This window comes from Pelophylax lessonae (genome assembly GCF_965119305.1).
Source record: "Pelophylax lessonae genome assembly, chromosome: 2".
NCBI classification, from domain to species: Eukaryota; Metazoa; Chordata; class Amphibia; order Anura; family Ranidae; genus Pelophylax; species Pelophylax lessonae.
This window is the reverse complement of record NC_138769.1, coordinates 127,606,775-127,630,898: the sequence shown is the minus strand read 5'-3', so window position 1 is coordinate 127,630,898 and position 24,124 is coordinate 127,606,775. Positions and strand designations below refer to the sequence as shown.

Here is a 24,124-nt window from a genome sequence, read left to right as displayed (position 1 = left end):
AGTTCTGATCTGCTGATATTTGACCTGGGTTCATGGGAAAACAATCCCTATAGAATATATCAGAAACTCTAAGTGAATTAAAAAATCAGCAATACATAAAGGACCCTTTCACGCCTATTTGCTTTTGCGGCGCTACAGTGGGGGAAATTGTTATTTTATCCCCTGCAGTTTTTGTAAGTTTCCCCCTCTTACAAAGAAAGGAAGGGTCTATAATTTTTATCATAGGTGTATTTTAAATTATAGAGACATAATATCAACCAAAAATCCAGAAAAAACACATGATACAAATGTTTAAATTGAGATGCAGTTCAGTGAGTATATTAAGTATTTGATCCCCAAGCAAAACATGACTTAGTACTTGGTGGAGAAACCCTTGTTGGCAAGCACAGATGTAAGAATTTTCTTCTTGGTGGCCAGGTTTCTTAGGCGATAGATGCATAGGATTTAAGGGAATACTTCTGATGCGCTTCTGTCATGCTGGAAAGGTGCCTTCTACAGTGGGAAAAATATATATTTGATCCGCTGCAGATTTTGTAAGTTTGACCACTTGCAAAGAAATTAAGAGTCTATAATTTTTATCATAAGTGTATTTTAAATTATAGAGAGTTGGTTACCAGGTTTGCACACATCTCAGGAGGGATTTTGGCTAATTCTTCTTTACAGATCTTCTCTAATTCCTTAAGGTTTTTTTGGCTGTCGCTTGGCAACTCTAAGTTTCAGCTCCCTCCATAAATTTTCTAAATGATTAAGGTCTGGAGACTGGCTATGCCAATGTGCTTCTTCCTGAGCTACTCCTTTTGTTGCCTTGGCGGTATGTTTTGGGTCATGCTGGAAGACCCATCCACGACCCATCTTTAGTGTTCTGGCTGAGGGAAGAAAAGTTCTCATCCAAGATTTTACAATACATGGCCCCGTCCATTGCCTCTCAATGCGGCAAAGTCTTCCTATACCTTTAGCAGAGAAACAGCCCCAAAGCATAATGTTTCCACCTCTGTGCTTAACTGTAGGGATAGTCATAGGGTCATAGTCAGCATTTTCATTACTCTAAACACAGTGAGTTAAGTTAATGCCAAAGAGCTCAGTTTTGGTCTCATCTGACCACAACACTTTCTCCCAATCCTTCTATGAATCATTTAGATGTTCATTGGCATGACTGTACATGTGCCTTCTTGAGGAAGGGGACTTGCCATGTTTGGAGGAAGAAAAATGCTAACTATGACCCTAAGAACACCATCCCTACAGTCGAGCATGGAGGTGGAAACATTATGCTAAAGGTACAGGTCAACTTTGCGGCATTGAAGGGCCAATGGACAGGGCCATGTATTGTAAAATCTTGGATGAGAGCCTTCTTCCCTCTGCCAGAACACTGAAGATGGGTTATGGATGGGTCTTACTGCATGACAATGCCCCAGAACAAACCGCCAAGGCAACAAAGGAGTGGCTCAAGAAGAAGCACCGTAAGGCCATGGAATGGCCTAGCCAGCCTCCGGGCCTTACTCCTATAAAAAGTTCATTGAGGGAGCTGAAACTTTGTGTTGCCAAACGACAGCCAAAAAACCTTAAGGAATTTGAGAAGATCTGTAAAGAAGAGTTAGCCAAAATCCCTCCTGAGATGTATGCAAACCTGGTAACCAACTCTCTATAAAATAAAATATACCTATGATAAAAATGATAGACTCTTCATTTCTTTGTAAGTGGGCAAAATTACAAAATCTGCAGCGCATCAAATATTTGTATTTCCCATTGTAGAAGGCACCTTTCCAGCATGACAGAAGCGCATCAAAAGTATTGCCTTAAATCCTATGTACCTATTCACATCTTTGTGCTGCGTGTGCACTGCGTTTTGAAAAGTCCTGCATGCAGCATCTTTTGTGCGCTGAGTAAAAAGTGCACAAAAAAACCGCATCTTCCAAATAAATCCAAAGTCCAAGATAAACATTTGCATGCTGGGAGTCGGTGATGTAATATACAGTATTCTGAAAACGCATTAAATGCGCTGCACTGAAATTTAGTGCAACACCTTAAAGAAAAAACTGTTTTTATAAATGGTATATATAGTTTTTATGCGCTATAGTGTGAAAGGGCCCAAAGTAAATGTGTTTTACTTCAGCCTTTTTGTTTAGGTACACACTTTGGAAGAAAACTATTGCATCATAACATTTTTGGCCTGTAGCAAGAGATAACCTTTATCTCCAGTGCTGTGCTTTATGTCCTGTTAACTATTTCATATATGTTTACGTTACATCCAGTGGCAACTCCCATCACAATCCTCCTTACATTGAAGTAGATGCTTGCTATTAGTTTTCAAGAATTTACTTCTAACTTTCTGTGTAGGTACTGCTTTGGCCAACACTATGAAAAAGAACCTGATGTTTCCAGTACTTATTAATTATTCAAGTCATTTTTTTTATTTTTTTTTAACAGAAGGAATGTTTATTGGCATAGCAGTGTACATGTAAATCACAATAGAAATACAGAATGCAATGCACAAACTTTCACAGTACAAGGAAGGTTGGAGCATTAGATAGGCAATCCATGAAATAAAGGCAGTAAAAAAAAACAAACATGTAAGCCATCTTATCCAAACCAGGGAACGCAACCTAGGTGTATAATTCAGGAATGTTAGAAAAGCGATTGCCACATCATCTTACTTCCATTAGAATGTATGGGGGGGGGGGGGGAGGGGAGGGTAGATAGGGAGGGTCATGGAGGATTTTAACATTTTTTGTAAGGTAAAGATAATACTAAAATGTCTTGACTCCACCCACACGGACCAAATGTTATTGAATTTCTTGGGACAATTACGCCCCATATATGTCCGCTTAAATGGGTGTAAGGTGGCATTAATCATATACCTCCACGCAGAGATTGTGGAAGGGTCATGTGACTTCTGTTTAGACAGAATAGCCTTCCTGGCATAGTATGCAACATAAAAACATTTGACATGAGTAGTCGTAGGTAAGTTATCAATTACCCTTAGTAGAAGAATTAGAGGGTCCAAAAAATTAAGCCCACTGATCACACTGATGTCAGCAACCACTGACTTCCAGAAGTCTTGGACCAATGGACAGGACCAAACCATATGCACAAAATTGCCTATCTCACCACCGCACTTAGGGCAAAGATCATTTGTTGTACGATAAATGACCAACAGTGTCTTTGGCGTGTAGTATACTCTGTGAAGGAATTTCAACTAGACAAAGCGGTCCCTAGCTGGGATCATAAGAGGAAGGTATTGCTGAAGGCTTCTGCTCCAGTTGTCTTCTGTCAAATTCGTTATATCCCATTACCAGGCCCGAAATTATCACTGGACAGTAAAGTAATTTGTGCAAACAAGTCTAAGGTAAATAGGTAATAGTGTTCTATCAATATTACGAGCTGAAATACGTTTTTCAACTGAATGAAATTCAAGAGTTATGGGATCAGGAAACTGTGCTCTTAAAGCATGTTTGAGCTGTAGATATCTGAAATACATCCAGGAAGGAAGCTGAAATTGGTGCCTCAGTTTTGTAAAAGAGGGAAAACGTCCTTCAGACATTATATCGCATAGTCCGGATACCACATCGGTCCTAAATCTGTGGATCTGGAACGGTGTGCAAATGAGGTAACGATGGGTTTCCTTATAAGGGCGTATGAGGGGAGAAAGTTTTGAGGGTCAGCAATAGATACAGTAACCTGCCTCCAAATCAGTACTGTGGTTTTCGATGTGGGCATAGTTATGTGGTTTGGACCGAGGCATCCGTTACACCAGATTGCTAAGCTCTGAAGGACCTGATAAGCGCCACCTCCAAATTCACTGCAGGGTTGGATTGATCTTGGGCAAACCACCACCTCAGGAACACCAGGACCGCCGCCCAGTAATATTTCTTAAAGCAAAGCAATGCCAACCTTCAAACAGGGGAAGCTGTAAGATGGACCTAGCGATCCCACGGACAGAACCTGTCCAAACAAAAGGTGATGGCCTGGTCCAATTTAGCAAAGAAAGCATTAGGTATACGGTCCAGGTATGCCTAACTACATATAAAAATTTGGGGAGAAGGGTCCTACCTACTGGATTCTATGGCATTGTTTTCCACATAGAGCATTTATAAAGGAATTGTTGAAAGACCGGTTAGAGATTATCATCCAAATAAGTGTCAAGTCTTTTAAGTAACCCATTGGAGGGGGAGCAAGCAAATCCAGAGGAGGCACCCCGCCCATCAAAGGAAAAAGACCCGACTTACACCAATTAGTTTTAATACGGGAGAATGAACCAAAGAGGTCTATAACCTCCAAAGCCATCGCCAGAGACTGCCAGGCATCTCTTAGATAATGAGTGTCATCGGCATAAAGGGATACCTTTTCCACCAAGGGCTGTACCGATATCCCATGAACCAACGAGGAGGCCCAAAGCAGTATTGCCAATGGTTCAATGGCCAGGGCGAGGAGGGCCAAGGAGAGGGGACAACCCTGTCTAGTACCCCTGTGGAATGGGATTGATGCGGAAAGAATCCCACTTGTGCGAACCCTGGCTGTCAGAGCCAAAAACAACAATTGCAGCCATGAGATAAAAAGTGGGTTCAAAACCAATCTTGCGCATTACCAACCACAAAAGGTCCCACTCCACCAAATCAAAAGCTTTTTCAGCATCAAGGGAAGCCACCACCCCTGAGACCTCCTAACCTCTAGCATTGGCAATAACTGTAAACAGTCTTCGCAAGTTAATATCAGTCCCATTACTAGTAGTCTTCCTAATATACTTCCTGTTGCTGGACTTCAGATATGTCCACTGTTCTTCATCTCTATTACATGGGGGTTGACGGGATTTGTAGTTTTACATAAGAAAGCTGATTGTTTTGCTGTTTTTCCAGCTCACAGAAAGTGATAAGGACACTGCATTTCTGGCAAGATCAACAAGTATTTTTCTGTACTTGCTGAAAATGTTAGACTGAAAAGTGGAAAACGAATGCAGCCACTTGATAAAAGAACTGGTACGCTGCAATATTTTGCATTTTTTGTTCTTGGGTTTAGTTTATAGTTTCAGTGGCTGTTGACATCTTCCCAGACATGCTTCCCCTGGTAGCATTGTAAGTGCCGCACATTCTTATGTGTAAAGTACAGAAAATCTAACCTCTTGTTTCTCTTGCTTCAGGTTGACCAGTTAAAGGATAAAGGCTGTTTGTTGGAGATCACAGAAGCACTGACTGAAGGAGTAGTGAAAGGAAAGAAAGCTCATGTACAATCTAAAATAAAAAGTTCACATAAAAAAACAAAACCAGAAGATGCCGGATTTGTAAAGAAAGATGAAGCCTGCCAGAACAGCACAGAACGGTCACAGGGATCTTTAATACCAGATCCATCCTTGGACATTCCTGCAGGTCTTACTAAGAGGGAATTGACACGCAAAGACTTGGAGAAGGTTGGGTGGGCCCATTTTCAGGAGGTTTTCATGCTTTCAGCCATAGATGGACATGAAGTAGAGACGCTTAAGGTAAACTACATTTTTTAGTCACATGGATTAAAGTATATCTAAATCAAAAACAAACTTTAAATGGATCACATATAACTTTCCTCCTCTTACCATAGTTCCTTCCTTACCCTTAGGGCTCTTTCAGATGGGCAGACTCCACCAGCAGATCCGGAGGACAGGTCCAGGTCTCCTATCTGCTAATGCAGAGCAGATACGGACACATCCCACTTTCCTCTATGGGTGGTCAGATGTCATCCAATCTGCCAGACAGTTGGAGAACGGATCCCCTATCCGTCTGTTTTTTAGCGGATAGGATCGGATGCCGACGGGTGTTAATGGACACATGTCCGTTGACATCGGCCACTCCCATAAAAAGCAATGGATGGTCCAATCATGTCGTCCTAAAAAGCTGACAGGCCCGCCCATGTGAAAGGGACCTACCTTTGACCCTTAACCCATATATTAATACAAAAGTTGGCTCACATCAGACTTGCTGCCATGCGTCTGTAGTTCTACCATTTTATAGTGACTAAGCTAGAGCACTTGATAATTAACACAATTTTCTATATCGAGTGATCTCTTTTATCTATAGTTGACACTATAATCTTGTATACCCTTTTCTGTTTATATTGTGAAAGCAGATTGTTGAGTGGTATTTTGATGTGAACTTGTAAATGAAAAAAAAATGAAGTCACAACTTACCAGTTCTAGGATATGGTAGCTACACTTGTTTTCTTTTTCAGTCTATGTACATTTTCTGCAAGTACAGAAAACCTGTTATTCCCCACAGAAATCTTTTATCCTTGTAAATTAGCCTTCCCAGCTGTCTTATGTGAACTACAGACCCCCCCCCTGTAATTGCTATGTGGAGAGGGAAGGTGTTTTGTAGTCCAACTCAGCCTAGTGTGACAAAACTGCTCCTCCCATACAGTACATCAAGTGTTGTCATATTAGGATAGGAAGTGTGTTATTGGAAATATAGGAAAACATGAAGGGAAAAAAATTGAAAGGCAACATAAGATCCACCACATCTTGCCCCTGTACTTTTTGGTGAGGTGCCCACCCGGTAGGATAAAAGACATGCCCATTGCTGTCAGACCTCAAACCAGCATGCCTCTTCGCAAAGAGTGAAATCTTTTCACTCATCCCATACACTCTGCAACTTTGTAATCATTTCACAACTGGTGGGGTCTTGATCACATAACCCATAGTTTAGGGATCGACCGATTATCGGCAAGGCCACTATATCGAGGGCCGATATGCACTTTCCCCGATATATTGGTATCGTCCCGGAGGTTACTGATATTGCCGATATTACTGTATGTAATATTAGTGTATGTAAAATCCTAGCATCCACTTTATTAGTGTTTTTCCAGTGTGTTTTTGTAATCTAAATGTGTGAAATACCTTAATTACCTCGCCGCTTGGCCCTTCCGTGACCCCCAGTTGTCAGTGGGGGAAGAGAAAAGGACAGCAGAGTGGGAGATGTAACGAAGGTATTTCACACTATTCTAATCGACTACCCGACGCCTCTGTGTACACTGCAGAGGGGAGGGGCTGAGATCCTCCTCTGACAGCTATGAGAGGAGAGTGGGAGATTAGCGAGGAGAGCCCGGAGCAGCGATGTAATGAAGGTATTTCCCACTATTCTATTACAAAAACACACACTGGACATTATATCAAACACTAATAAAGTGGATTCTAGGATTTTTAATGACACTAAACTAGGTTCACACAGGATTCCTGGCAGGCAGGGAGGACCGCACATTACAGCTCAAAGACCTACCCCACATGTTCAGTACCAGATTTGTGTCAAAAATTGTCTTTATTTTCAAAACTTTAACTGTACAAAATATCGGCCGATACCGATATGCAATGGCCAAAATATCGGTATCAGCAACGATAAACCGATATCGGTCGATCCCTACCATGGTTCTTTCTGAACAGCTACAAAATAGTTTTTCAGAACCACCAATGTTTTGGGTGGGTAGGCCATCACGCATGGGCGAACCACTACTTTTGTTCAACTTCATATTATGGTTGGCGAAATGTCCCTTGTGCTGGCAATACCACATATTACTCTACCAGCAAAATGCAGAATACCTAATGCATGAAGTGTACTTTAGTGGATAAGCGCAGCAGAGGGTGCATCTGAGTGTAGCAGTATCAAAGCTAATTTTATTCACAGGACAATATCAGGCATATACATGTAGAAATGTCATTCAGGGTTAGCTTCCAGGGATGGATCTTCACAGAGCAGGATGAGTTTCCTTGGGAGGGATTGCAGCACCTGTGACTGTACTGCAAAGAAGACACCACTGGGGGCAGCAGACAAAGTGTAGCAATTGGTGAAAAAAAAGGTGTAAATTGTAAATAGCAACTCGCAGAAGTAAAGGGTTAGTAGCCTTATAACGTTGGTCTTCCACTTCACGACCATCCTGTGGTCTCCCAGTGACAACTTAACCCTGCTTGGCTCCCCTACATCTGGATGGATAATTGAACCCACGTGAATCAGAAGACCCACATGTTATAAGGCTCTTAACTGTTTACTTCTATGAGTTGCCATTTACATTGATTTTCATTCACCTATTGTAATGGTCTTCAAGCTGCGGCTCCGGGGCCAGATGTGGCCCTTTGCTTGCCACCCCTTGGGGCACTATTTCATCCACTGATACCAATGATGGGGTCCAGTTCCTCCCAATGACACCAACAATGGGGCCCAATTTCTCCTAGTGGCACATACAGTGGGGGCCAATTCCTCCCAATGACACCAACCACTGGGCCCATTTCCTCCCAATGACACCATCAATGTGTCACTATTCCTACTAATAAGGGGGCACAATTACTCCCAATGATGGGGCACAATTACTCCCAATGATACCAAAGACAGAGCATTGTTTTATTCCCACTGACATCAGCCACAGTCCAGCCCCCCTAATGTCTGAAGGACTGTAAATTGGCCCTTGATTTTATAAGTTTGGAGACCCCTGACTTATTGCTTCATGTAGTCTGTTGCCTCTGGTGGTGTCTGCTTTGCATTACAGGCACAGGTGCTGCAATCCCTCCCAAGGAAGCTCATCCTGATTTCTGAAGGTCCATCCCTGGAAGCTGGCCCTAAATTATGTTTTTACATGTAATTGCCTGATATCAATACATTGTCTTGTAAGTTGCCAATTGTGTTTATAAATGTTTTTATACTGCTACACCCAGATGCGCCCTCTGCTGTCTATTACCATAGAGATTTTTCAGTCTCTTGAGAGGTGCTGCACTACAGTGTGTTGGAATCACTCCACCAACTCACCCGGACCCCCCAAGCCATTTCCCTTCAGTGTGTTGGTCACATACACTTCTGCATCATATCTTTCCACATATGTATACCTTAGTGAACATACAATGCTGACTAAACAATTACTGTTTTTGATGAATGGCAGTGGGAGGGAGCCCACTAGTATTGCTCATGTATTGGGCCTTGGAATTAAAAGTGATTGTTTCCTTGTTTATTGGTATTTGACAGAATATAATATAGATAATATTATATGCTCTGACTAGTTTGGGTCAGTTTATCTAAATCCACATAAGACACAGTATGATATGTCTGCTTCTTCTCTTGTTTCAGAGGTACCTGATGAATCTTGCCAAGCCTGGAGAATGGTTATTTCATAGTGATGTTGTTACCACCCAGTCACCCCAGGAAATCTGTGATAATATTATTAGAGAGAAGCTTCTTGAATACTTACCCCTAGAGATACCATACAGTATCAATCAGGTAACATGCACCAATCTAGATCTGGCTTTTCTATTATATAGAGCAGAAATACCTTGTGAAATTGTGGGGTTGTTCTGAAATGTGTGGGTACAATTGCTGTTTAAAGAAAACCAGTAGTGACAGAAATATGTAAGCTGTCATTGGTTTCCTTCTGAAAATGCCATCTCTGGCTTTACTTTCAAAAGATACTAACCTAGGATAAGTAAGCTGAATAAAAACCGAAAATTGAATGGCAAATACTGTAATTTTCCTTTCCTGACGGCTCCATGTCAGCACAGCTGGGAACTAACTAGCCACACAGGGGAGGGATAATGCTACACACTCCTTAATTCTGTATAAAAAAAAAAAAAAGCCATAATGCCTCTGCCAAACTCATGTCATTAAGGGTGCTTTTACACAGTAATGAGCCATGAACGTGGCTGCCTTGCAGGTCGTCTCTGGGAACACTCAGCCTGCTGTCACTCACAAGGTCGAGATCCTTCTAGTAGAGAGTGCTGTGATTCCCGGCACAGCCAACCCTTTCAACTTGTAGGCCAAGGAGATGAGCTTCACCAACCAAGCGGCAATAATCTTGTTGGACACCATGAAATCGTTGTGTTCCACCTGGAATGACAAACCGGTGCTCTGACTTTCTGATGCCAGAAGTCGCCTTGATGTAACACTTTAAAGCTTGGCCTACGTCCGATGGGCTTAATACTTAGGTACTCTCCAAACAGGACAGGAAGTACAACCTCTTGTGTGATATGGACTCTGAAGGCCACTTAGGCATGATCTCGAGCATCGACCTGAGTACCGCCCTGTCGGGGATGAACGCGAGAGAGGGTTCTTTTAACCCCAAGGTCTCTAATAACGACTCTCTTCTGGCTGATGTAATTGCCCCCATATCATTAAGTGTTAGATAAAGAGTGTGTGGCTCTCGTGCTATCAAAATAGGGAAAAGAGTGGTAGCCTTAATAAAGCGAGCAGCACCGATAAAGTATACCCAAATTATTTTAAAATAATATTGTGAAAAAGTGCTGCGCTATGTGGCTATGGTGATAAATGATGTAGCATAGATAATCTTCAATGATAAACACAATAATAGCCTTGGTGATATGATGTGATAAACAAAACCAGTAGAAATTAATAAAGAATAAATAATCAAAAATTCACATGCAAATAAAAATAATGTAAAAAAATAATAAATAGATGAATAATTGATGAGTTGGTTTAAAAAATCTTTCGTCATGTGATTAGGAACAAAAAATCGTGAATATTCATTAATAATAAGTAGATGATCAAAAATACATATACAAATAGAAAATAAAAATGTGTAAATGAATGATGGTAAAATAAGTAAAATGCTTCACCGTGTGATTAAAAATGTGATTAATATGCAACAAAACAGTGACTATACATATATTATTCAAATGTGAGTCTTGAATGTGCTCAATCCAGTGACTACAATGCAGGTTGGTGAGAATCTTCAGTGTAAGTGACACCTCTGTGTGTTCAAGCCGCTCACCTTCCTGCTGCAAGGTAACAGCATGAATTTCCTTGGCTGCAGCTTCTATTGTAATGAAGGGTATTCTCTGTTCCTCATCCTCTATTTGTGATATTCTCCGTATTATATGTGAAAAAAATAGTGGGGATCCATAGCGTAATCCAGTTTATAAAAATGGGCTTTATTAACCACTTCCCTCGAAGCGACCTAGCCCTACGTTGGCTCAGAGAAGTGGTTGTACCGGGATGATGCCGGCAGCAAGAGGCATCATCCCAGTACCGTTTTTTAGAGTCGGCGGTTGGCTTTTAGGTGATGACAGCCAATGCGGCTCGGGAGACCCACCGGGAGACCTGAGCAACCAGCCAGCACATTCACCGGCTAGTTGTTCGGCTTTGATTTGGTCTCCGATGTAGTAACCCGGAGGCGGCATGATTTCAGCATTTTGAATACATTGAAGTGCAGTGGAGGTGTCGGGGGTCTTTTGGACCCCCTATCCCGCCATAAAGAGTACCTGTCACTATCTATTACTGTCACAAGGAATGTTTACATTGCTTGTGACAGCAATAAAAGTGATCAGATTTTTTTCTTTAAAACTGAAAACTGTGCAACAATTAAAAAATGTAATTAAAAAAATAGGAACATTTTTTTTTTAAAGCGCCCCTTTTCGCCGCAAGCGAAAGAAAACGCATACATAGGTCATGCCCCAAAAATGAAAGCGCTGTTCAAACCACACACATGAGGTATGCCCGCGATCACCAGAGTAAGAGCAATAATTCTAAAAAAAAGGGCTACTCTGTAACTCTAAACTGGTAACCCTTAAAAAAATGAAAAGCGTCGCCTATGGAGATTTTTTTATTGACTGTAGTTTGTCGCCATTCAGCGGGTGTGCGCAATTTTAAACCATAACATGTTCGGTATCTACTTTACTCAACATTACATCATCTTTTACAACATACAAAAAAAATGGGCTAACTTTACTGTTTAGTTTTTTTTAAATGCAGTAAAATGTAATTTTTCCCCAAAAAAATGGCGTTTGAAAGATGGCTGCGCAAATACTGTGTGACAAAAAATATTGCAACAACCGCCATTTTATTCTCCAGAGTCTTTGCTAAAAAAATATATAAAATGTTTGGGGGTTCTAAGTAATTTTCTAGCTAAAAATATTGATTTTAACTTGTAAACAACATGTATTCGAAATGGGCTTGGTCCAGAAGTGGTTAAATAACAGCAGGGTACTCACTTTTAACAAAGCTTAAAATGTGATGAATCCACGAGCGCCGAGCTCGTTCGCACATCCCTTCCGGTATTCTGGTGCCCTGCGCGTTCCGTCACAGCATGTGACCTCTTCGGGGAATCAGGTGTCGCACTTAAGATTCTCACCAGCCTGCATTGTAGTCACTATATTGAGCACATTGAAGACTCACTTTTGAATAAATCACTGTTTCATTGTATATTATTCAAGTTTTTAATCACACGGTGAAGGATGTTGATTAATTTATCCATCATTAATTTATTTATACAATTTTTTTTTCTCTTTGTATATGTATTTTTGATCATCTACTTATTATTAATAAATCTTTACATTTTTTTTTTTGTTGCTAATCACATGGTAAAATATTTTTTTAAACTAACTCATCAATTATTCATTATTATTTTTTACATTATTTTTATTTGCAAATGAATTTTTGATTATTCATGTCTACTGGTTTTATTTATTACATCATATCACCAAGGCTATTATCTTTATCATTGAATATTATCTATGTTACATAATTTATTACCATAGCCACATAGCGCAGCACTTTTTCACAGTATTAAGTGTTGGATGCCCGCTGTATGCCGGTGAAAGCAGAGATAGCTAAAATGTGGGCCTAGCGTACGTACGCATAGCCCTAAATTAAGCCCCGCCTGCAGAAACTTAAGAGCTTGACAGACTTCTTAGAGTCCAGTGTAAAACCGTGATCAGCAGTAATCCTGTGAATTTGTCATATTCTATTATGGGCACTGTTAGGGCTGTTCTTTATTGCTTTAGTAAAAGTATTCACAACCTTTACAGAGCATTCAAGATCTATTAGCCTCTGCCTCTCAAGCCCCAAACCATCAGCTTGAGCCTGTCACGTGCTGGATTAATGGGACTTTGGAGAAGATTTGATCTTAACTCAGGAGGAGCAGATGGTACCAAGGCCCCATCAGCCAATCTGGGTTCATCACCAGAACTGTCGCCTTCTCCCCGCCACAACCTCAGCAGAAAGCTGAGAATCCGAGAGAGCAGCAGCAAGGCAGAAGCTGTCTTGGAGATCCACTCTGTGATCCGCACCTCCATCCCGATTGCCTGCAGATTCTGGACCCTGGAATAGAACTTTGGTAACTTGGTGTTGACTGAGAATGTGAACAGGTCTACCTCTGGAAGAAATTATCGAGCTCTTTTAGTTCTGGAAGAATTGCAGCAGTCTGGACAATTCATTGTCATCCTGGAGAAATATTTTGCCTGAAAATTCTTCCAGGCAGGCACTTAGGCTGCAGATAGCTGCAGAAGAATGGGATGCACCCCCTTCAGGAGGGAGAGACTGAGTGCCCCCTTGTTTACAGATGTAGGCCAGTCATGTTGTCTAATTTCACTAAGACAGATCCACCCTGGATAAGGTGACTGAAGGCTTGGAGAGTTGGTTTTTTTGATTGAACCAGATGGACTTGTGTCTTTTTTTAACCTGACTAACTATGTAACTATGTTGGACACCATCTTGGACCCTTGGAAAAAAAAAAGCCATTGACCCTGAGCCTATTGCTCTTGAAGTAGGGCTCCCCAACTACTTTGCTGGTGTCTGACTGCAGCACCAGCCACTAGGTCGTCAGAAGGGAATGATATTGTAGAACATTTTGCTTCTCCAACCCCAAGTTTAGGCCACTGGTCCAGAAACCCAACTTGACAGGGACAAAAGTTCAACTGCGCCTACCTGACTTGCTGGAGCAAGGTGATTTCTGCGGCTCAATTTGTGACATGAATGATGTAAGATCTCCAAATATGGCCTAAAAATGCTTGCCTTAAGGGACCACATAGGTACAGCTTTGGTGATGGACATGTCCAAAGAGGGGCCAGGCCACAAAGTGTCTATAAGACATTTATGGGTAGCACAATCCCCAAACTACCAGAAAGCATCCTGACATGGAGCTCTTCTCTGACTTCTTGGATTATATGCTGGTTCACCATTTTTTTCCTGGACTCCCAGCCAGAAATGCAGAAGCTAACCTCTCTGGAGTGGGAAGTGGAAACGGACTCTTGAACTTCATTCTCCTTTAATTCAACAAACGTTCATATTGAGGCAGGAAGTCAAACTAACTGCTGTTAATTTAGGCTTCACCTATTAAGATGAAGAGCAATGCAGTGATTGAGTACGTCCTCGAAGACCACAGCATCAACTGTGCACACTCCCCTAGGGTATATAAGGTACAGAAAAGAGATGTATAAACATTCTTAATCCATGATACCCTGGGGGTATTAAGTACAGAATCTAAAGTAATTGGGGAAAGATTCATTGGGTGGGAGGAGAGTGACGTAACCCGCACACAAGGGGATTTTACTTGGTTGCCCAATGCTTCCTGTGTAGTTATGAATGCTACAGTACCCTTGACTGTATAGTGTTACAAATGGGTGATAAAGACCCTGCAATTAAAGCAACAGACATGCTGAAAGAGGATACAGGAGATGTCCTGGCTACTGTCTCCCCAGACTTTTGGTAAAGCACTGTGTGGACTTTTCCTTTTGATCTTGTTGGTCTTTCTGCCAACATGGATCATAATAAACTGCGTGTATCATCCAGAGGACTTAGGCCCATTCAGGCCTGTGTGTTTTGAGGACTATGACAAAACAAATGAGCCCAAGCACCCCCAATAGGTGATTTTTCACTGCCCATAGGTCCAATTATAAATATACTTAAACAGCCATTATGAGAGGCAAACTTGCAGCGACCACCACTCAGTTGTCACAAGATACCCACCATTCATGGTATGATGTTTTTTACAGTGTGGTCACCCACAGGAAGTGAGGTGGTAACAACTATTTTCTACCCAGTTGCTGTCTGTGTTATTGTTTTGGTAATACTTGTTCTGTATTATTGCTATTTGGTATGCACTATCAAAAAAAAAAATGATTAACAAAATGATTAAAAAGGCTGATGATCAGGCTTGGACAAGCCTGTTGCCCAAGTGATTTATTGGGATTTATCATATTCATGATAAAAGAGGGGACTGAAGGGTTAATGGTGTTTTCATTCTGTATATGTATTCTGTTAGGAAGTGTCCATAGTAGTAAGATGACCACGGTCCAACAGGGTACAGATGGGGTCAGAGGGGAAAAAATCCATTTAACTCCTGCAGCTTCCATTAAGACCTGGAATGGATCTCCACATTTGCATGAGGAAAGAGACAGAGGGTGCTGGAGTTAAAGCAGTTGTAAACCGCTTGTGTATTTTTTTTTTTTTTTTTTTAGGACCTGCAAGGTAAAGGCATAATGTGCATCACCACATACGTATGCTTGATTGATTTAGCAGTATTGCAGTTATCTTATATTGTACTTATATTTTATCATATTGTACTGTGTATACAGATCAGAGCTGTAGTAGAGGCTGCTATTGAGATGTACACTGTAAACTCTCACAAAATGTTTTGATCACAGGTTACAAATTTATGGGAAGAAGGTTCCAGTGGTGAATTGGTTATTATGCAAACGTTGCTGGTGGCAAAAGAAAACCATGTGGTGAGTTTTTTTTTTTTCTTTTTTTTTTTTTTTATCAGACCACTAAATGCAAGTTTTACCATTCAGAGAAAAGTAACCACTTTATCCCCCCACCCTTCCTCAGAATCATGTACTTCCCTTTTCTTTGCTCCCACTTCTGGTCCAATAAACACCAGGAGCTGAAGGACATCCCCTTTATTTTTGGGTTTGTGCTGTCTGGCAGGGGATGCCTGAATTAGAATTACAACTCCTTTAGCAGGTTCCCTTGTGTGGATTCCAGCTGCGTGTTTAGCAGCTTGCCTGTAGTTCAACTTTAAAAAGATTTTAACCTTAACCACTAGCTGACCGCTCACGTTGCTGCTACTGCAAGAGAGCGGCTCGGCTGGGTCCAGCGACGTAGACCTACGTCGCTGGACTCCTCCCTCTCTCGGCGGCGCGCTCCCACTGTATTCAGGCACAGCGGGAGTCGGGCCAGGGGAGGAGAGGCAGTGATCACCGCCGCTCTTCCCCGATTGTCGGGGAAAGAGTGAGGAAATTCACCCGCTTGTGTAAACAAAGCGGGCGGATCTCCTCTGTGACAGGCAGTGACAGATCACAGGATTCAGCATAACTGAACCTGCGATCTGTTTCTGTCACACAACCCCCTCCCCCCACACACGTCAGTAAGCATGAGGCACACGTTTAACCCCTTGATCACCAACAGTGTTAACCCCTTCCCTGCCAGTGTCATTATTACTGTAACGATGCATATTTAGAGCAATGATTACTGTAGTAATGTCACTGGTCCCCCCAAAAAGTGTCAAAAATGTCAGGTGTCTGATCTGTCCGCTGCAATGTCACAGTCCCGCAAAAAAATCGCAGATCGCCGCCATTACTAGTAAAAAAAAAAAAAATAAAAATAAACAATCAAAATTACAAATCTTTCCCGTAGTTAGTAAACGGGATAATTTTTGCGCAAACCAATCAAAATACGCTTATTGTGATTTTCTTTTTTTAAACCAAAAATATGTAGCAGAAAAGAAATTGACCTAAAATGTTAAAAAATTTTGATTTGTAAATTTTTTTGGGGGGGAATGTTATATAGCAGAATGTGAAAAATCTTTTTTTTTTTTTTTTTCCAAAATTGTCGCTCTTTTTTTCAAAAATTAAAAATTGCACAGTTGATCAAATACGACCAAAAGAAAGCTCTATTTGTGTGGAAAAAAGGATGTAAATTTCATTTGGGTACAGCGTTGCACGACTGCGCAATTGTCTGTTAAAGTAACGCAGTGCGGAATCGCAAAATATGGCCTGGTCAGGAAGGGGGTAAAATCTTCCAGTCTTAAAGTGGTTAAAAATACGCTCATTGAGAATTTTTTTGTCAAAGACATGTAGCTAAATACATTTTGGCCTAAATATGTGACAAAAATTGAATATATTGGATATTTTTTAACTGTCAAATAAGAAAATGTCAATTTTTTCACAAAATTTTCGCTCTTTTTCTATTAATATCGCAAAAAATTAAGAGCGCAGAGGTGATCAAATACCACCAAAAGAAAGCTCTGTTTGTGGGAAAACAAGGACGTAAATTTCATTTGGGTACAGCATTGCATGACCGTGCAATTGTCAGTGCCAAGTTGAAAAAAGTGGCCTGGACGTTAAGCAGGAAAATCCTCCGAGGCTAAAGTGGTTAAATGCCACAAAGGCCTGTCACTATTGTTTGGAAACGATCCACTGCCCCATCAATTAGCCTTTGGTTAAGCAAAATAATAAAACCCAGCTTATGGAAGAGACTGTAGCTTCCGCTAATGGCACTGAAAAACAATATTGTAAAACCTGGTTCTATTGGAAGGACTTTATGTACTCGTTAACTAATCAGTCTTCTGTGACGGACGCTTGAGGAGCATTGATTCAGTTATAACTGTACTCCAGCTTTCAGATCAGAGGTGCACCCTGCTCTCAACAGCATCCACTACTATTTTCAACCCCCCCCCCCCTTTCCCCCCCCCCCCTCTTTTCCTCATCTTCTATTTCCTCTCTTTTTCTTCTTTTCTCTTTTACCCACCGGAACCTTTTTCACTCTGAGAAATACCAAAGCCAAAGTTTTTGTTCACATAACTACCCATCTGGTTGCTCTGCTTATATGCAGAAATATATCCGGCTTTCTTCCTGTTCCATCCTCGGTGTTGGTTACTGGAGACATCGGGTTCCAAGGCCGAATAAAGGGTAGTTCTTCCTATGCAAAGTCATTGTCTAAGAAGATATTAAAGTGTGTTCACAACATATTTAACTGTTATGCTGATCGCAATGAAATACCTCAGGGATGAAGGAATTGTCTCGAACTTGATACGCTCTGCATCATTGTATTCCTAATGTTCCTTCTTATATGCAAGTAGCTCTACGAGTATTCATATTCTCATGTATGTTTGATCTGCTGAACACACTATGTATCTCTCGTAAATTTTGACTTTCTCAGGTGGCTACTTGTGTGTAATTTCGCTTTGCAAAATAGAAAAGTTATCAAAAAAAATAAATTAACTAAAAAAAACACGTTTTTTATTATATCATTTTCTCTGTGGAAGTGACTTTTCCAGCTCTGGCAACATCTCATGCTGCCATAAGGGAAGAGGTCATTAGGAGATGTGGAGTAAAGCTGACCAGATCATTCTCCAATTCTGTTGGTAACAATAACTAACCGGTTTCTGATGTGTAATAATGTTATGTCTTGTAAAAGATTTATTTACTTACACTGAACAAAATTATAAACGCAACAGTTTTGTTTTTGCCCCCATTTTTCATGAGCTGAAGTCAAAGATCTAAGACATTTTCTATGTACACAAAAGGCCTATTTCTCTCAAATATTGTTCACAAATCTGTCTAAATCTGTGTTAGTGAGCACTTCTCCTTTGCCGAGATAATCCATCCACCTCACAGGTGTGGCATATCAAGATACTGATTAGACAGCATGATTATTGCACAGTTGTGCCTTAGACTGGCCACAATAAAAGGCCACTCTAAAATGTGCAGTTTTATCACACAGCACAATGCCATAGATGTTGCAAATTTTGAGGGAGCGTGCAATTGTCATGCTGACTGCAGGAATGTCCACCAGAGCTGTTGCCCATGCATTGAATGTTCATTTCTCTACCGTAAGCCGTCTCCAAAGGCGTTTCAGAGAATTTGGCAGTACATCCAACAGGCCTCACAATCGCAGATCACGTGTAACCACACCAGCCCAGGACCTCTTCATCCAGCATCTTCACCTCCAAGATTGTCTGAGACCAGCCACCCAGACAGCTGCTGCAACAATTGGTTTGCAGAACCAAATAATTTCTGCACAAACTGTCAGAAACGGTCTCAGGGAAGCTCATCTGCATACTCGTCGTTCTCATCGGGGTCTCGGCCTGACTGCAGCTCGTCGTCGTGACCGACTTGATTGGGTAATTGCTCACATTCAATGGCATCTGGCACTTTGGAGAGGTGTTCTCTTCACGGATGAATCCCAGTTCTCACTGTACAGAGCAGATGGCAGTCGGCGTGTATGGCGTCGTGTGGGTAAGTGGTTTGCTGATGTCAATGTTGTGGATCGAGTGGCCCATGGTGGTAGTGGGGTTTATGGTATGGGCAGGCATATGTTAGGGACACAATGCACACAGGTGTATTTTATTTATGGCATTTTGAGATCCTGAGGCCCATTGTGTCATTCATCCACGACCATCACCTCATGTTGTAGCATGATAATGCACGGCCCCATGTTGCAAGGATCTGTACACAATTCCTGGAAGCTGAAAACATCCCAGGCCTTGCATGGCCAGCATACTGACCGGACATGTCACCCATTGAGCATGTGTGAGATGCACTGGATTGGCGTATACCAGCCTTTCTCAACCGGAGTCCCCCGGCATATTAGTGTGCCGCCAGATGTCCTCAGGTGTGCCGCTGGATCATGGAAGAGAAGGGCTGTCAGATGAGCCCCGATCTCCCGATCCCCTGCCGAACTGTACATCGGTGCTGTGAGGGAGATCCGTCAGCCTCAGCAAAGTGAAAGTAAAGGGAGGGGTTGTGTGTTGTGCTCTCTGCTTCCCCCTACAGTGCAGTACCCGGCTGTGTGAGGAAAGGTATTGTACTAGAATTACTGTATTATTGTACTAGAATGTACTAGTATTGTACTAGAACTTTTAAAGTGTGTGTGTGTGTGTGTGTATGTGTACACATGTGCATGTGTCTGTGTGTTTGTACATGTTTGTATGTGTCTGTATGTGTGCATGTATACATGTGTTTGTATTTGTACATGTTTTTGTGTGTGTGTTTGTATGTGTCTATATGTGTGCATGTATACATGTGTAAGCATGTGTGTACATGTGTCTGTATGTGTGCATGTATACATGTATTTGTATTTGTACATGTTTTTGTGTGTGTGTTTGTATGTGTGCATGTATACATGTGTATGTGTGTGTGTGTATTTGTACATGTGTTTGTATGTGTGTGCATGTGTCTGTGTGTGTTCATGTATACATGTGTATGCATGTGTGTGCATTTGTATGTATGTGTGTGTGTTTGTACATGTTTGTGTGTGTGCGCATGTGTCTGTATGTGTGCATGTATACATGTGTATTCATGTGTGTGCATTTGTATTTGTGTGTTTGTACATGTGTTTGTGTGCGTGTGTTTGTGTGTGTTTGTGTGTGTATGTGTTTGTATGTGTGTATGTATACATGTGTATGAATGTGTTTTTGTACATGTGCTTGTATGTGTGCATGTGTCTGTGTGTGTTCATGTATACATTTTTATGCATGTGTGTGTTTTTGTGCGTTTGCACGTGTGTGTGTGTGTGTGTGTGTGTGTGTGTGTGTATGTGTACATGTGTATGCATGTGTGTTTGTACATTTTTTTGTATGTGTGTGTGTGTGTGTGTGTGTGTGTGTGTGTGTGTGTGTGTGTGTGTGTGTATGTATGTATGTGTGTGTGTATATATATATATATATATATATATATATATATATATATATATATATATATATATATATATATTGTGACAGGAAGTTAAGTAAATCTGTGGATGTTGTCACAGACAGGAGATACGCTTCTGCTTGAGTTAGACAATTCACCAATTACTATAGGGTGTCGGCTGAAAAGGTATCCAGGACGGCTTAAGGAAGTTGAAAGGCCTTCAGCTGTTCGGAATCAGGAAGTTAAGGCCTCTATAATTTGTCCAAAGGAAGTCTAAGGATTGCTGCCTCCTGACGCCGTGTGGGCCGGGGAGAGGAGGACAGTCAGATGTGTGCCTCCCGACGCTGTGAGAGCCTGGGAAGAAGGATTGCTGCCTCCTGACACCGTGTGGGTAGCGGAGGATAATCAGATGGGTGCCCCCTGAAGCTGTGTGAGCATAGGAGGGGAAGACCTCCTGGAGCGATGTGCGCTGAGGAGGGTAAAAAGTGTGAAGACTACTCAAGGTGAGGTCTTGGATCGTTTCTCTGTGAAAAGAAACCAATGGACATTTCCTGTGTGAAGGGGAAATTAATCAAGATTGAAGACTACTCAAGGTGAGGTCTGGGACTATTTCTATGTGAAAAGAAATAAATGAACTGTTTGCTATGTGAAGAGACAAACAAAGGAATGTCCTCTATGTGAAGAGAAAAGGGACATGTTCAATGGACATTTGTGTGAAAAGAAAATAAATGGACTATTGAGTGTCTGCTGTAGGATCAGCAAAGTTTGCCCAACAGTAGGTTGGAGACAGACTCCGTAGGTAGGTTCCTGTGAGAGAGGTAGCCGCCCACAGTGGCAAGGATTTATTTTGTGTTTTATTTTTATTTTGATGTTTTGACGCTTGCACTTGTGTGAAGAAAATTGCATGAATAAACCAAACTGTTGTTTGCAACCACTTCTCGGCTATCTCTCTGTGTAAACGCACCCCCCCAAGGAGTCATCCATACCCGCCACCGAGCTAATCTCCCACAATATATATATATATATATATATATATATATATATATATATATATATATATATATATATATATATATAAATATATGTGTGTGTATGTTACTTTTAATCCTGACCCCCCCATTCCTGTACTGTCAGAACTGCTTTTTAGGGCTAGTTTCTGATAGCAGCAAGGGGTGCTTCTCCTTTGAAAATCAATCCTTGCTTAGATCAATTTTCAGAGGCATTTGGCAGGTGGTAAAGAGGCAATATGTTGCTTCTCACCTCCTGTTTTAAGCCCGGAAATGCAGCACCACCACACCGCAACCATGCACACAGTTGCAGGGTGGTTGCAGTGCAGCCCCATTCACCCTGGGTATACCTCCAGCTGCAGCCACCACATGTTTACATCCCCAGATGCTGCCTCTGCAGCTAAAGGGAAGCAGCTGAGGATAGTAAAGACAGCTTAACCATGTGATTTTACTGCCCCTCGTACCTGACATGTGAACAAGCCCTGTGTTTTGTATATGTGCTGCGTGTAGGGCTTCAATGGGCTTCCCTACCAGAAATGCAGGGAAAGAAGTCCCTGACCCTTTTTTTAAACTTGTGCCGCTTCCAAAGCACCCCATGTTTTTCAAAGAGCAGAGCATTTGTCTGTGTGTCAGGAACGAGCACGATTCTGCAATACACAGTAACGTGAATCAAACCTTGGGCAGGGGTGCCTCAAGACTAAAAATACTTTTCAAGGGCGCCCTGACTGAAAAAAGGTTGAGAAACCCTGGCGTATACAACAGCATATTCCAGGTCCTGCCAATATCCAGCAACATCGCACAGCCATTGAAGTGGACCAACATTCCACAGGCCACAATCAACAACCTGATCAACTCTATGCGAAGGAGATGTGTTGCACTGCGTGAGGCAAATGGTAGTCACACCAGATATTGACTGGCCTTTGGACCCCCCAATGCAGTAAAACTGCACATGTTGGAATGGCCTTTATTGTGACCAGCCTAAGGCACACCTGTGCAACAATCATGCTGTCTAATCAGCGTCTTGATATGCCACAAGTGTGAGGTGGATGGATTATCTCGGCAAAGGAGAAGTGCTCACTAACACAGATTTGACAGATTTGTGAACAATATTTGGGAGAAATAGGCATTTTGTGTACATAGAAAATGTCTCAGATCTTTGAGTTCAGCTCATTAAAAATTGGAGCAAAAACAAAAGTGTTGCATTTATAATTTTGTTCAGTGTAGTTATGAAAATATGGTTCAGCTTGGAATTGCCTTTTTAATAAGATTTTTTTATTTTTCTTTGAACAGAAACTAGTAATTGGTGCTGGTGGTCAGCTCATCAGCAAGATTGCCAACGAGGCTGGACGAGACCTAATGAATGCTTTCCTCTGTGAAGTCCGACTGCGTCTTACTGTAAAGTTTAAAAAGTGACGTCAATGAATTGATTACATTTTCTTTTTAACAAAGCTCCAAACGGATTACCACACAAAGCTGGAAACCAGGCCTGCCTGCCAGAGATTGTAGCACAGTTTGGGATAAACTGAGAGCACACTGGAAGACTACAAAGGGGCCAATTCACTAAACTAAATTTGTTATTTTATTGCTAATTAGTATTTTCACATCGAAACATTCAGTTTACTACAGTGTATAGCTGGGGTAGTCTTTTAGTTTTTGCATAAAATAGAAAAACCACTGCAAGCTTTTTTTTTTCTCATAATGTTTTTTTGTTTCCATCTCTAATGGCTCCACTTACTGCTGTTTTCAATAGACACATCATGGAATATCTTCAACCAGGTTCTGATATTTCAGGTTCCTGGAAACATGATCATTTTTTGTACCTGGGGTTTATTTAAAAAATGTTACAAAATCAATAATATAAAACTGTGCTAACAGTAAATTCAGGTGACCTGTAAAAAGTTATTTTAAAACTATGTTCTATAGTAGATAATAAAAGAATAAAAATGAAAACACACAGCACGTGTCATTGAATGGTGAGATGAGTACAAAGTATTTTATGGATAAGGTAATCAACACTGGCACTGAAGGAGATGTCATAAACACCTTCATTTACGAAAGGACAATTACTATTGTCGTTAAAACACCTATGAACTAAATTTAAAGCAGAGTTCCACCCAAAAGTGGAACTTCCGCTTTAAGCACTCCTCCCCTCTTTACATGCCACATTTGGCATGATATTTTTTTTTTGGGGGGGGGGGGGGCAGGTACCAAGTTTTGACAGGTACCCACACCCACTTCCGCTCAGGCCACCTAGACAACTCAAGCGAAAGTTTCTCTTACGTCCTCCGACAGTCGCCGCCTCTTCATATTCGTCACATATGGGGGTATTAGACTTTGCTCCGAAGGAGTAGCTAGGCAACAGAATATGTTAACAATAAAGCTTTAACATATCCCACCCTCAAGGGGTGGTCCCCTCAGTCAATACCCTCCTACTTCCTGCAACCATATCTCAGTTTTAATGTCTAGCTTGTCAGGAGTGGCTGGCTCTCTCTGTGCTGGGACTTTTTGTCCCAGACTCTTTCTTCTTTTTGATATTTTGTTTGAGTTTTTTCTCTACCTTTACTTAGCTGTTATTTTTGTCAGCATTAGTTAGTTCTTCGGACGAAGAGGATCATGCGGACTGGGTCTCGGGCTGATCCCCCTGGTCGCAGGTCGTGGGTCAGTGGCTTCCCAGTCTGCCATCGAGCGTTCAGCCAGGTAACGCTCCTGGCACGGTGAACGACCCATCCCTGTTCGGTGCAGGGATGATTGGTGAGGT

At 41.5% G+C, this 24,124-nt stretch overlaps 1 protein-coding gene across 1 annotated transcript in view; it reads left to right on the top strand.

Annotated features, from left to right (window-relative positions):
• ERAL1 (Era like 12S mitochondrial rRNA chaperone 1) overlaps nucleotides 1-22,998 on the top strand; it is a 71,117-nt gene extending 48,119 nt beyond the window's left edge. Inside the window, exons 8-11 of the mRNA XM_082244836.1 lie at nucleotides 5,132-5,470; nucleotides 9,066-9,215; nucleotides 15,371-15,451; nucleotides 22,657-22,998. Of these exons, the coding sequence (XP_082100962.1) occupies nucleotides 5,132-5,470; nucleotides 9,066-9,215; nucleotides 15,371-15,451; nucleotides 22,657-22,779 (693 nt within the window). The 3' untranslated portion in view covers nucleotides 22,780-22,998. The remainder of the gene's footprint in view (nucleotides 1-5,131; nucleotides 5,471-9,065; nucleotides 9,216-15,370; nucleotides 15,452-22,656) is intronic.
• The last annotated feature ends 1,126 nt before the right edge of the window (nucleotides 22,999-24,124 follow it).